This window comes from Aulonocara stuartgranti, assembly GCF_965226115.1.
Source record: "Aulonocara stuartgranti genome assembly, chromosome: 14".
NCBI lineage: Eukaryota > Metazoa > Chordata > Actinopteri > Cichliformes > Cichlidae > Aulonocara > Aulonocara stuartgranti.
In genome coordinates, this window is record NC_138950.1 from 6,888,587 (window position 1) to 6,903,051 (window position 14,465).

Sequence of the window (14,465 nt, forward strand, 5' to 3'; positions counted from 1 at the left end):
GATGTTTATTGTTGAGCAACTTAAGATGCATAACACACACATGATCATAATCTTGTGCGAGTCTTCCAGTTAATTTAGCGGCATGGGTTTAGACTTGCACCATTCTGAAAGTGGTACATGAAGATTGTGGAAAATTGCAGTTGTGATTCTTAAAGAAAAGTGGCCGACCTAATGGTGATGAAACTGACTCTTGTGCGCTATCAGGTTATCAGAGAGGAGTCCATGTCTGCACAGGGACTTTAGTAAGGTATTGTGCCAATGTGTGCCACTAGAGCGGCTTAATTCAGCTTTGGCATTGATTCTTTGCGATTCTGCTATAGGAGTAAAACAGTGCTATGGTGGTGAACAGAACTAACACTAACATTTAAGTTTCCCTTTAATTTGTCATCATTTATCCATTCACACAAACACAAATGTTCAGATCCATTTGGTTATCCTACATGTGTTATATTAGCCAGACCTTGAAATATGCAGTGAAAAACTGCCTCAGTAACTGTTTTTCTTAGATAAATCTGTAACTACTACTTTGAAAAAAGGTACCAGTCCTCCCTCTGCTGTTGGGTTGTCTGTACTGTCATTTCAATTTCCTTTTTCACTTTAACTTTATAGGTTGGGAGTGTGGTTACCCAAACTCATGCTTATTTGGAAGTAGTTTTACGCTGAAGACAAAAAGATGATCAATGAATTGTCATAAAGCTTATCTGGAAGCATGTGCAGTCAGTAATCAGAGAGATCAGAGTGTGCTGATCTTTTCTTTAACCCCTAGAGATTTATTCATCTTTTGAATTTGCTGTCCATTTTTGGTTCTCTGTTCTTTGTGGAAATCTTAGGCCAGCCACAGCAGTTTGGACCGACTGAACCACAGTAGCTCGTGTTCTCACAAAATCGTAACTGTGTTTTTTGGCTCAATGTTTTTATAAGCAACACTTACAGTAGTGTGAAAAGTGTTTGACCCCTTCCTGATTTCCTATTTTTGGTTTGTATGTTTATCACACTTAAATGTTTCAGATCATCAAACAAATTTAAATATTACACAGAGATGGCACAAGTAAACACAAAATGTGGTTTCTAAATGAAAATTTAGAACCTTCATGGTCCTGTGTGAAAAAGTGATTGCCCCTTAACCATATAACTGATTGGGCCACCTTTAGCAGCAACAGCTGCACTGAAATGTTTGTGATAACTGGCAGGGAGTCTTTTACAGTGTTGTGGAGGAATTTTTGCTCACTTATTTTTGCAGAATTGTTGTAATTCAGCCACATCGGTGGGTTTCTGCATGAACCACCTTTTTAATGTCATGCCACAGCATCTCAATCAGATTCTAGCCAGGACTAAACTACTCAAAACTGTATATTTTGTTTTTCTTAAGCTGTTGAGACAGAGGTTGGGGAACTCCAGGCCTCAAGGGCCGGTGTCCTGGAGGTTTTAGATGTGTTCTTGATCCAACACAGCTGACTTAAATGGATAAATTACCTCCTCGACATGTCTTGAAGTTCTCCAGAGGCCTGGTAATGAACTAATCATCTGAATCAGGTGTGTTGACCCAGGGTGAGATCTAAAACCAGGACACTGGCCCTTGAGGCCTGGAGTTCCCCACCCCTGCATTAACAGGTGGACATGCTGGTGTGTTTTGGATCATTGTCCTGCTGTAGAACCCAAGTGTGCTTCAGCTTGAGGTCATAAACAGATGCTGGACATTATCCTTCGAGATGTTTTGTTGGTATGATGTTCCTTTTCTGAAATGCTGTGTTAATTTTACACCAGATGTAGTGGGACTCAAACCTTCATCAGTCCACAGAATATTTTCAGAAGTCACGGGGATCATGCAGATGCTTTCATGCAGATGTGAGATGAGCCTTGTGGGGTTTTTTTTGGTCTGTAGAGGTTTTCTCCTTGAACTCTCCCATGGATGCCATTTCTGCCTAGTCTCTTTCTTACTGTTGAACCATGAACGCTGATATTAACAGAGACATGTTCTGGGTTCTTTTGTGACCTCTTGGTTGAGTTGTTGATGTGCTCTTGTAATAATGTTGGTAGGCCAGACACTCCTGGGAAGGTTCACCACTGTTCCAAGTTTTCTCCCTTTGTGTATAATGGCTGGAGTCCCAAAGCCTTAGAAATGGCTTTGTAACCCTTTCCTGATGGATAGATGTCAGTTACTTTGTTTATCAGGTGTTTCTTTAGTGACATGATGTGCAGCGTTTTGAGATCTTTTAGTGTACTTTATTTTGTCAGACAGGTTCTATTTATGTGATTTCCTGATTCAACAGGTGTGCCTGTAATCAGGCCTGAATGTGTTTAGTGAAACTGAACTCAACTTTCCAAAAAATGTAGATAATCACAGTTTGTCTGTGAAGGTTCTCAGTCATCCAGGCCATCGTAGTCTAAGGAGCTTGGAAAGAAAAGCGTTTGGACTTCTTTAGGTTGCTTGAAGATGTTTCACCTCTCATCCGAGAAGCTTCTTCAGTTAATCACAGTTAATTCAGGATTTACTTTTTCAAAGAGAACCAGGTAGGTTTGGATGAGTTTTCTCCCTTAATCAATGAAATCATCACTTAAAAACCACATTCTATATTTACTCCGGTTATCTTCGTCTAATATTAAAATGTGTTTGATGATCTGAAACATAAGTGTGACACATATGCAAAGTGCTAGGAAATCAGGAGGGGGGGCAAACACTTTTTCAAACCACTGTAGATGAGATGAATAAAGTTGGCACACAGTTACATAAAAAATGACGTACATACAGCTAAAATGCCAGTGAAATGTTTACCTGCAAGTTATTTTGATAAGCCAACTCTGTAATATTTTTTTATTGATTTATTTTTTTTAATATCGAGTCATTGGCGCAGAATCCGGTGCCACTAATTCAGATGTGGATTGTGAAAGTATCAGTCAAAGGAAAGCAGGGAATATAATCCAGTGTATTTTCAGTATCTTGTGTTCTTGTTCCAGATGGACATGCCTGGAATACCTTGTGAGGTGTTCGGGTGCTGTTCCTATCAGATCCCAGAACCACCACATAGTTCAGTATTTACAACATTTTAAATTTTGCACAAGCAGAAAGACTTCATATGCTGCTTATGATATTTTTTTCATCTTAGAAAATGAATGGGAGTGAACAGGTATGTGCACCTTCTGGCAAGAGCAGCTGAAGCATTTCTGCAGAAATGATTTAACCTTCTGGGGTCTACAATTGTGCTGGCGCAAATCACATGACTGTTTTAAGATGACATAGCAGCAATACGCAGCCATTTCAACTTGGGTGGAAAGCTCAGACTTCAACCTTTATACATTTTTTTTTTTCAATCCTAGCAATCCATTTATGTGGATTTTATTGACAGTTTGATGTATATAAGGCCTACACCACAAAAATGAATTAAAGCCACCAAAATAATCGTGCTTATGTTCATGTTGTGGATACATTTTAATGTAAATAATATACAAGAGTTTGAGATGGTTTAACAGCATCATTGTCACATCTTAAAATATGTAAAATGCTGGATACGAAAGCAAAAATAATCTACATCACATTTAGTGCTATATTTTAAATCTCAAAGTATATATTTGGGATTCGGGTATTTGTCTTTGTTTAATATTGCAAAGCAACATTTACTAGCAATGGTTGGTGCTGCTCTCCCAAAGGATTGGATTTAGGGTTGGCACATATGGTTACTTTAACCTCACAGGATTAAACATGGTCAAATTAATTCATGATTCACCAGTTTTTACTAAAACGTACCTTGCAGATGCATACCATAGCTCTAGTTAAAAATAATCCCTAATTGACATGTCCTACATTTTACTCACAACTTCATTGTGCAGCCAATTTACCATTTTTATGACCATATTATGATTTTAAAGTGAGTCTGCCATTAGAGATGCTGTTCTGAGCTGTAAGTTGGAGCCCTGTGAACTTTCAGCAAGTAAAGCACATTGCATGTGAACAGACAAAGTTAGTTAATTAACTTGTGATTCTGGAAAATACAGTTGTACGTTAGTTGTAACAGTAAAGAGGAAATTGTATAACAGATGCATGAATGTGGATGTGTCTGTCTGTCTGTCCTCTAGAGGGTGTTATGCGCAGCAAGCGGCGGTGTGTTCTGGAAAAGAAACAGCCGTACAGTGGAGATGAATGGTGCTCTGGACCTGACACAGAGGAAGATGAAGACAAGCCACACACTACAGCCCACCGTGAGTGTGAATACCTCAACACAGTGGTGAAACACACTGTCATTTGCTTTTGTCTAAATATGGAAATAGTGTTACTGTGACCACAACAGTCGACCCCCCCCCCCCCCGCGCGCTCCATCCAGCACGTCTGTTTTATTTTCTCTGAGGTTCAGTTGATAAATTATCTTTTGCTGTTGGAGTTCCTGCACACACAAAACACTAAGAAATAGAGATGTCTGCTTAGAATGCCTTACTATCCCCTCCACTGATGGGACTATGTTTTTTTTAGCGCACTCTGGTGTTGATTTCTTGTAGCCACATGAATTTGCTGGTATTTAAATAAAAATCCAAGCTATTTTAGAGAAATGAAACCACTGTGGGGCTTTTTAATTATTTATGTATTTTTTGTTTTATTGTTGTTGTTTCTAAGGGGAGCGAGGGCTGGCTGGTCCTATCCAGGGACGCTCTGATCGCTTGACTTCGGGATCCATGCCCGAATCTGGAGGTCCAGCAATGGGATGTGGGGTGGGACCAGGGCTAAAAGCAGATCCCCCTCAGGCTTCACAGCAAGTGGTCTATGTTTTCACAACCAACCTTGCCAACAGGTGAAAAATATTTGCAGGTCAATGATTCATATGGAGATTAAGAGTATCAGCTTCTAAAAGTGGCCATTTTATTTTTTGACAGTGCTGCAGAGGCAGTAATAAAAGGGCAGGCTGATTCCATCCTTCTGTTTCACCAGCAAAACGTTCCACATTCAAAGTTGGAGCAGGTCAGTCATCTTTTTCTTTTTTTTCTCCTAAACTGATTAAACCACATGGGAGTAAAAGTGTTTTCCACATTAAAGACCACAGGTGCAAACTATGTGTGAAGGGTTTTTGTATTTGTTTAGTTATTTTAATCTCGGATGCCTCTCTGTTCCTGTTTCTGTCTGTCTGTCACTTCTTTGGACTGCTGTAAAAAAAAAAAAAAAACACTTAGAAGGGTATGTAGTGCTATTAATTGTCTGGTACCAACAAACAGCAAAACTGCAGGTGCAGCGATGAATACTAGTGATGTGTCTATCTCTAGAAGACAGACACACTAGTAGTAGTTACCCATTTAATACATGAAGGCTAGATAATGTAGGCTACACGAGCAGAAGACAATCACATCAAAGTGACAAAGTTCACATATAGAAAATAATTTAGCCTGATAAATGATCACACTACTAATGAAAATATATGAAAAGCAATTGCGACTGCAGGAATAACATTTTAAAAGTTCAGCCTTGTGTTCTTTGTCCTTTTTTCTGCCACAGGGCCACCCATCAGGGAAGCTTTCTAATTTATCTGAGAAGCTAAATACCAGTAGCTCACCACCTACAGGCACCCCGAAATCCCAAAGTGGAACTCCACGGCCAGCCTCTGCAGGTGTTGGGGGTCCGATGCATACTGCAGGGACACCGTCATCAGCAGGGCACTCTGATAACGAATCCCCTCAGACCAGACCTGGCGGAGCTTCCAGCAATAACAGTATTGTCACTCATAGGTCAGAGGGAGGAAGCGTGGTAGCACTTGCTGGCGCAGACCCAGGAACTGGAAATGGGAAAGGCACAGGGGGTATGCCTCTTCCTGTTTCTAGTGTCTCTCCCTCGGGAAGTCCCTCCATCCTAGCTACACACCTACAGAGTGATACAGTACAGAGGGGTGGCCAAGGAAACACAGATGGTCTTTCCAAAGAGCAACTGGAACACAGGGAGCGCTCTCTGCAGACGTTGAGAGACATAGAGAGGCTGCTTCTGCGCAGTGGATCAGGTGGAGGCTCTGGAGACCCTGCAAGCTCTAACAACAATGCTCTTAATAACTCATCCAATCCAAATAATAATAATACTGATAGGGGTGGCATTCTGGAGGAAGGTAACAGTGGTACTAATAACTCTGGAAATTGTGGTAGTGGTAATATGTTATCATCAGCCTTGGCTCCAATGGGCGATATGAAGAAATATGAAGAACCCTTGCAGTCAATAATTTCTCATACACAATCCATTGGTGGACCTGCCCTTGACAGCCCTCAAATGGACTCTCATCATAACCTGCCACAACCTCCACATCACCATCTGTCACCTGGGGATGACATGGGTCCTTTACTTGGACAAGAAGGACTGACCCAAGAGCAAGTGGCCTGGAGGAAACTTCAAGAAGAATTCTACCAGGAGAAGAGGCGACAACAGGAGATGCACCCTTCTCCGCATCCCCAAAACTTTAGAATCATGAGTGACATGGGCATGCCTATGATGATGAGAGGACCCCCTCCTCCATACCACAGCAAGCCTGGAGATCAGCAATGGGGTCCTGCCAATATGATGGGAGGTGGAATGGGTGGAAATGGACGAATGATAGAAATGCAAGAGGGACCCCGTGGCCCAAGGTTTCTTGGACCGAGAGGGCCGCCTGGAGGGGGCTTCCCTGGTAGTCCAGGAGGAGTTTTATCAATGGAAGGTCTAGGACCCCACAGGCCCTCACGCCCAGGCATGATTTGGCTAGATGATATGCCTAACAATATAAGTGGTGGAAGTCCCTTCCATGGATGCTACCCTGGTGGGCCGCCACAACACTTGCAAGGTGACTCAGAGCATCTGCTAACACGCGAGGAACTGTTTCGCATCATGGACAAACGGCACATGCAGGGTGCTTCCAGGTTTGAACTTGATAGATTGGCTAAACAGCAACAGCATGGCAACATGGGCTCAAGAATTATGGATAATCTTGGGGGCCCAGATCTTCCCAATTTAGGAATGGGCCGTGGTCAACCCTCCGGTCGAGGTGATCCCATGGACTTTCCTGGTTCACGTGATATTATGGGCTCTCCTGGAGGGGGTCCTCCAATGAGAGACTTAGTAGACTCTCCTCTGGGGAGCCACATGGCAATGAACATGAACCCACAAATTCATGTTCAGCAGCAACAGCAGATGATGTCTCAGAAGCTCAGAGGAGGCCATGGAGGAGGACCTCTAGTGGAGATGTTTGGCACTGGAGAGATTTCACGAATCAGGGCTTCTCAAAATGGAAGAGGAGGAAATAAAGGAATGATCCCTGGACCTGAAGGCCCTTATCAGTTTCCAAACCAAGGTCATTTTTCTGGAGGTCAGATGGAAGTACCGTATCTTCAACAAAGTGGCCCAGAGATGTTTGGGCCTGATCATCAAGGACCTAATCAAATGGGAAGTACATCACGTCTTAGTCATATGCCGATGGGCGGAGGCCTTAGGGGTGCAGACCTTGGTTCTAGGCAAACCTCTGACCTGTCAGTAAATGTTAACCCTCTGACATCTCCTTCAGTGCCTCCTCCTCATCAACTAAAGTCTCCATCCCTCAATCAAGAGCCATCTCCTCTTATACCTTCCCCCTCTGCTCCAGGGCTGAAGTCACCATCACAGGTTTCTTCTGCTGGGCATCATCCCCCTCTTCCACCTGCATCTGGTGCTGGGACTCCTTCGTCTTCTTCCATGAAGTCTCCCCAAGTAATGGGATCTTCCAGCCTTGGGATGCACTCTCCGTCTGCCTCCCCTGCACGACTGAAGTCCCCCGCCCTGGCTTCAAACTCTCCAGGGTGGACGTCTCCTAAACCACCACTTCCAAGTCCGGGTGGTCCAGCCAGTGGAAAGATGGTGGGCAATGGAGGATGTGGTTCTACTGAAACAGGTAGACTCCAATCCAAGCTCAAAACAAACATCAGAGATGCCGTATTGGCTTCTCTGAGGTTTATGATATTCCTTGTCTTGCTGTGAGATTACTAATTTTTTTCATTGTTCTTTTTGCAGGCCAATCACTTCCCCCTAGGAGTTCAAGCTCTACCCCTATTTCCCAGCCAGGCTCAATGAATCCTAGTATGCCATTTACGTCCTCTCCCGATGTCCCAACATCTCAGAATCCATTATCTCTTATCATGTCTCAAATGTCCAAGTACGCAATTCCCAGTTCAACTCCTCTCTACCATGATGCAATCAAAACAATCGCTACTTCTGATGATGAGATGCTACCAGATCGTCCTCTTCTATCTGGTGTCAGCATCGGAGGTATGAAAATAGGGATATCATTACAGACAGAAAATACCTTTTACAGTGGTTAAACGGAGGATTTGCTTAAATTGTGCTGATGTAAGGCAATTTGTCTATGCCATTACAGGAAAAAACATGACAAAAAGAAAGTTTAAGTATTTATATTAAAGTAGTGAGTTTTTTGAATAAAAATAATGCTCCAGTTAATACTTTGTAATTTTAACGAGTTAAGAAAACATTTGTGTTTATTAACTGTTATAATATGGGTTTTTCATGTATTCATCTTGTTTTATCACCAGGAAATATGGGTAATCCCCAGACGTCACAGATTGGTCCTCACAGTGATCCCCAAAGCCCGATGGGTATTGTAAACCAAGGTCAGCAGCACCTGTCCCACGATTCCTCAGCACCTGTCCTTTCTTCCCCAAACCAAATGGGCATGCCTGCCATGAATTCTGCCATGATGGGAGGAGCACCTGAGGGAATGGGGCCCTGCAATGTGTCGCCTATACCCCAGACGGCAGGGTTTCCCCGCATGCAGCCACCACCACATGGGCCCATGCACTCACCTATTGGAGGCATGTCACAGAATTTCGCTCAGTCTAATGAAGATATTCTGCCACATCAGCAGTTACATCTTCTTAACAAAGGTCATCCTCACCAACGCCCCCCTCACCCACCAGACTCTTTTCCCTCACTTCCCATAGGTGAAGGACCTGATCTAAGTGAAGTCATACGCCCCACTCACACAGGGATTCCTGAGTTTGATCTCTCCCGCATCATTCCTTCCGATAAGCCGAGTAGCACTCTTCAGTATTTCCCTAAGAGTGAGCCACATCAGAATCCACATCAAGGGATGCCATCCCAGCAGCCACAGCAGCTCCTTAAACAGCTGTCTTCTTCTGGGCCTCCGCATAGCAGTGGCCCTTCGTCTAACCCCCACTTGGCAAGCCTACAGAATATGATGGCTGAACAGCAGCTGCCACCTCACCCCTCACATGGTGGAATACGCCAGAGCATGGTCATTCCTCAGGGGGTCTCCAGGGGTATGGTTTCTACTGGGGGCATGGGCCCCATGTGTTGTCCCCCTGGTCATATGATGGGAAGGACAGGGCTGATGCCCCAACAGCAACTCCAGCAACAACAAGCCATGATGGCCAACAGCCTTCTCCACCATCCCTCCAATGCATATGGACCTGGCATGATGCCTTCTCAGCAGCACCAACAGAATCTGATGGCACAGCAGAATATTATGATGATGCAGGCTAAGCAGCGAAGCATGTCAATTGCAGGGGAACCCTTTGGACCCCAGGGCCCACTAATGTCCCCTCAGGGTCCCATGATGGCCCCACCTCATCCACAGTCTGGTATGATGGGCCCACAGTCTCTCAGACAGCGGGGAATGTCTCTGGACAGTTCCATTGGCTATGGTCCTGGAGGTATGACCAATATGCCATTCTGATCCAGCTCAATAAACAGTTCTTTAATAAAAAAATGCGTTCACTGGGTTACCCTCCCATTGTGTCCAGAATTTTTCATTGTTATTCTTGTAGTGGTTTTGAAAAGGAGGAATTAAAAAAAAAAAAAAAAAAAAGAGAGAGAGAGCAAAAAAGGATTACAACTGATTAAAAATGAAATCACTATAACACTGTTCAATAACAAGTTTGAAGCCATTTTATATAAACTGTAAAATGTGTATATTTCAGAAATGTGTGTATTTGTTGTGGAAACAGCGCAGCAGTCAGGAGAGGAGTGCCTCAAATTTCTATTTGTTTTAATATCATTGATTTATTTTCTCCAACTACCAAACTGTTGTGCAAAGGAATTATATATATATATTATAATATATATACTTGCTGTATATAAGATGCAATTTGTGATTGTTTGCAGTTGTTCTGTATAACTGTGTTTTAATAGGAGTTTAAAAAAGAATAATAAGGATCTCTAACATGGTTTTGTTTTGGTTCTTGTGTTGTCAATTCATGTAATCTGATAACACTCACAAGGGAACACGGGTGTCGTATAATATATAAAATAAAATCTTTATTGGATTAGCAGTAGCTACAAAACAACACAAGGCTGATATTTGGCCAGCTTTACAACTTTTTTTTTTTTTTTTGACTGGACAATTTAAAAAAAAAAAAAAAAAAAAAAAAAAAAATACAGTAAAAGTAGAAATGAGTATTGTATTATAAGATCACTGTACAGAGGAGGGGTATTTTCAGGGCATGTACACATGGACTAGAGGACTTTATTACATGAGCACTGTGCTGTTGGTGGTTGCTCCATCAGAAATTGATACCCGACTGTGGCCATGGACTCTGAGGAAAGGCAGGCAGATTCGTCTGCAGCCCAGTTTACAAAGCAGATGTATCATCTCATTGCGAAAGCGCACTCCAACAAATGCATACAAGAAAGGGTTCAGGCAACAGTGCAAGATACCCAGGCTCTTTGTCACTTCAAGCACTTGCAGCATTATTTCTCTTGATTTACAGTCGTCATCCACGATCACATTCTGTTGTCGCAGGGTATATATGATCAAACTGACATTATGTGGCAGCCAACAGAAGCAAAACACAAGTGTGACAAGCAGTGATATTCGAATGGCTCCTTTTTTTGCTTCACTTTTCTGGCTGTTGCACAGAGTAATTACTAGTGCTGCGTAGCAGTAGCTCATGATAACCAGAGATAAGAAAAAACACAAATGATGAAAGACACTGTTGGTCAAAACCCAGTTGCTTGCGTGTGCACCATAACTGTAGTGGTAACAGGCCAGGAAAGGTATGCCTGACGTTGAATTTTTCTGTGTCACTGAGGCAAATACGGCGTTCGGTAATGCCAAAAACAAACAGATGAGCCACATTATCATACAAGTTAGGTGCACTGTTCTTGGAAGGCGACTTTGCATACTGGGAATTGCATGAACAATTGCCAAATACCGATCAAATCCAATGCAAGCTAAAAGGACGCTGCCACAAAGGAGGTTCAGATTCTTCAAGAACTCATTCAGTTTGCACATAAAATCTCCAAAAATCCAGCCGGTGGCGCTGTCGGCTACATCGAAGGGAATTGTAAACAAAAGCATGAGATCAGCCAGGGCAAGATGCAGTAGGTAGATCTCTGTGATGCGGAGCTGGCGCCATCGTGTCACCAGGACTGTTATCATCAGGCCATTCCCTGCCACACCCAGGAGAAAAATCACAGTGTACAGCACAGGCAGGAACTGGCCATAAAAACTCTGCAGGACCACATCATCACACGGGTAGACAATGGGGAAGTTGCAGTAGTCATCGGTGCAGTTGCAGTAGTCATCGGTGAAGTTGCAGGAGTCATAGGTCAAGTTATTAAGTTCTTCAGGTGTCAACTTGAAAACACATACAAGAGAGCATTACTTTTAATCATCAAATCTCAAATGAAGATTCCCTGTTGTATGCAGCATATGTGATAGTGATCAGACTAATAGTTTTGTTTCATGATGAAGTGAAATAAGATTCATTACAGGAGTGTGAACAGACTCATTTATGTAATGATCAAATACTTCTTTTTTTCCACTGCAGTTTTCTCAGTCTAATGTTTAGGCAGGAAACACTGAATAGACCAGATTGTTTTCACTTCCCTCTCATGATGACTCAGAAGGCATTTCAAGCTAAATTTGACAAATGTGATTCAACCGTGGCTAATCATATTTAAAAAAAAAAAAAAAAATAGTAGCTGGTACAAACACAACTTAAATAACTAGCTGAAAGCCTTGTAGAGTGTGCCGTTTCTCGGTGTTTAATCAAATGTTACTAAATATGGAAAGAAGTCTGCGGGAAAAATATCTGCAGAAAAATCATTAGAAATGCAAAATATGTGTAATAATCATAACACCATTACACCAAAAGCAGCAACCTATTCAAATGTAATGTTAACTGTACTGCTGGACTTCTGTGGAAAAAAAAGTCACGTACAAATATTTTTATGATATATTACAGATGTGATTCTCCCTTTTGATGAAATATCATATTTTCATAAAGAAATCTTCTCTATGGTATTTGATTACACATCTATTTTCTATTGCGAGTAGACTGATAAAAGGATTATGATTATAATAAGAAATAACATAACAACCATACAGGTTTTATTTTAACTTCAATTTCCTTTTCCCTCCAAATCTGTGTGTCATCAAATGTGTATTAATAGAAAAAATTACATCATTCATTCTCTTTTCATATAGGAAGAATGTAAAACTCCCAGCTGAGCCGTAGTCACAGGCAGCAGCTACACAGCAAAATCTCCAGTGTTAAATTAACACTAGAGAGTGTCTATATGGGTCCACACCTCTGAGTGTTAAATACAACACTGTTGAGTGTTAAATTAACACTTTTGACAGTGTTATATGTTTAAAAGTAACCTAGTCAGTTTTGAAGATTAACAAAGGCTAACACTGAGCAGTGCTGATTTTCTAACACTGGAAAATAACTCAAAATGTTAGAAATATTCCAGTGTTAGAAAACCAGCACTGCTCAGTGTTAGTCTTTGTTAATCTTCAAAACTGACTAGGTTACTTTTAAACATATAACACTGTCAAAAGTGTTAATTTAACACGCAACAGTGTTGTATTTAACACTCAGAGGTGTGGACCCATATAGACACTCTCTAGTGTTAATTTAACACTGGAGATTTTGCTGTGTACATGTTGCTCATTCCATTTAAAATCTCTTGTTTTAAACTAAAACCTCAGTTTAAAACTGAGGCTGAGGTTTGGAAAATGAAGGTACAGAATTATGTTAATGTCTTATATGAGACTTTCAGCTTCATAACGATTAACGAGGAGTTACAGAATATGTGACCGGATAGGAAATAACAATAGAGCTTACGTATTTCTTTATGGTTGTGTATAAAAAAACAAAACAAAAAAACAACAAAACAAATAAAAAGTTCTAAATTAAAATATTTAGACAGAATTTCCCATTATACGTGCTACTACAACAAAACTCTGCTGAAGAGTGCTGTCATACAGAATATTTGCACTAACTTTCCATTCATCTCACCATTTCTTATTTTAAGTCTTACCTCAAATGCTATAAGAGTCATTGTTGAAGCCATGCAGATAAATCTTGGCCCCTTGAATGCATGTGTCACACTGCAGTACTGAAATATGCTTGCACTTCCTCCCAGTGCTGGCTGGCTCTATTCGCTATGCTAATGTCTTTCTTTTTTTTTTTCTTTTTTTTTGGGTTCATGGGCGTCTCTGGAAGGAAAGACACAAAAACAAATCAAAGCTTTAGTGTTATCTATCTACAATGTTATCTATATTAATCACACAAGAGTGCAGTTACTTGGAATTGCATTACTGCTCTTGTATTCTAGCTTTTGACCAGCACGTTGCAACTGCACTAAACTGAACAGAATTATTTCAGCACATTTATATACATCCTTCCTCTAAATTTTTTAATGACCGTTTGGAAAGATCATCCAGCTCGGTCATTAGTACCAGATTTATGTTTTTACTGACAACTGACAACACAATATAAAGCCCCTTGAATTGTGATTTGGTGCTATATAAATAAAATTTAATTGAATTGAACATTTTTATGTTCACGGTCCAGTTTAAGGTTAATATTAACAAGCAGGATGGTGACTGCACAGATTGAAAGACCTTGCCATAAAAGTTACTTACAGCTTCAGCATCACCTTAACCACAAATATCAACAGGAAATGTGATTGGGTTTTTTTTTTTTAAATTTAAAGTAGCCACAATCTCACACTTGAGACAGGGTTTTACAAGCAAAGCTCACTGACAGAAGCATACAAGGCAGACTGCACACTCAGTTCAAAGCAGCAGCCCCTGAATGAATGTGCTTCAGCCTTTTAAAGACACAGGTGTGCCCAATCAGTTGCTGATTGGTCTGGGATCCCTCAGCTGGTCCTATAGATTTTCCCTGGAGGTCTGCTTGAAGGAAGGCTGGCTCACTTCTTCCAAGGCCAGGAGCCATAACAAGCAGGATGGTGACTGCACAGATTGAAAGACCTTGCCATAAAAGCTACTTACAGCTTCAGCATCACCTTAACCACAAATATCAACAGGAAATGTGATTGGTTTCATTTTTTAAATCAAATTTAAATTAAAAAAAAATAAATAAAAAGTGGGTTAATCAAATAAGGCTATTTCATTAAGGGTATTTAACGATGTAAACATAAAATACTATAAAAGAAAACAAATAGTAAACCATATATCTTTGATAGAGACACATATTGTTCTTAGAAAGAT

The 14,465-nt window shown here is 41.1% G+C and overlaps 2 protein-coding genes across 4 annotated transcripts in view; one reads left to right on the plus strand and one right to left on the minus strand.

Annotated features, from left to right (window-relative positions):
• bcl9l (bcl9 like) overlaps positions 1-9,715 on the plus strand; it is a 28,020-nt gene extending 18,305 nt beyond the window's left edge. For 2 of the 3 annotated variants that reach the window (XM_082502443.1, XM_082502442.1), the window contains exons 4-9: positions 4,072-4,194; positions 4,604-4,778; positions 4,861-4,945; positions 5,474-7,856; positions 7,976-8,230; positions 8,512-9,715. In XM_082502443.1, the coding sequence (XP_082358569.1) occupies positions 4,072-4,194; positions 4,604-4,778; positions 4,861-4,945; positions 5,474-7,856; positions 7,976-8,230; positions 8,512-9,674 (4,184 nt within the window). In that variant the 3' untranslated portion in view covers positions 9,675-9,715. Of the gene's footprint in view, positions 1-1,167; positions 1,721-4,071; positions 4,195-4,603; positions 4,779-4,860; positions 4,946-5,473; positions 7,857-7,975; positions 8,231-8,511 lie in introns of those variants that run through there. The other variant, XM_082502444.1, reaches the window with a different exon arrangement.
• A 518-nt stretch (positions 9,716-10,233) lies between these two features.
• cxcr5 (chemokine (C-X-C motif) receptor 5) lies at positions 10,234-14,037 on the minus strand. Its single transcript, XM_082502445.1, has 3 exons — positions 13,875-14,037; positions 13,268-13,445; positions 10,234-11,576 (listed from the first exon to the last, which is right to left on the minus strand). Exons 2-3 carry the CDS (start codon positions 13,298-13,300, stop codon positions 10,467-10,469), a joined length of 1,143 nt encoding a protein of 380 aa, XP_082358571.1. The 5' UTR covers positions 13,301-13,445; positions 13,875-14,037; the 3' UTR covers positions 10,234-10,466.
• Positions 14,038-14,465: the final 428 nt, after the last annotated feature.

What these genes read in the sequence shown, in the direction of transcription:
- cxcr5 (XM_082502445.1), bottom strand. Translation starts at nt 13,300, where the DNA reads ATGGCTTCAACAATGACTCTTATAGCATTTGAG. An exon ending in TGACTCTTATAGCATTTGAG is followed by an intron (nt 11,577 to 13,267) that starts GTAAGACTTAAA and finishes TGTGTTTTCAAG; the next exon opens with TTGACACCTGAAGAACTTAA.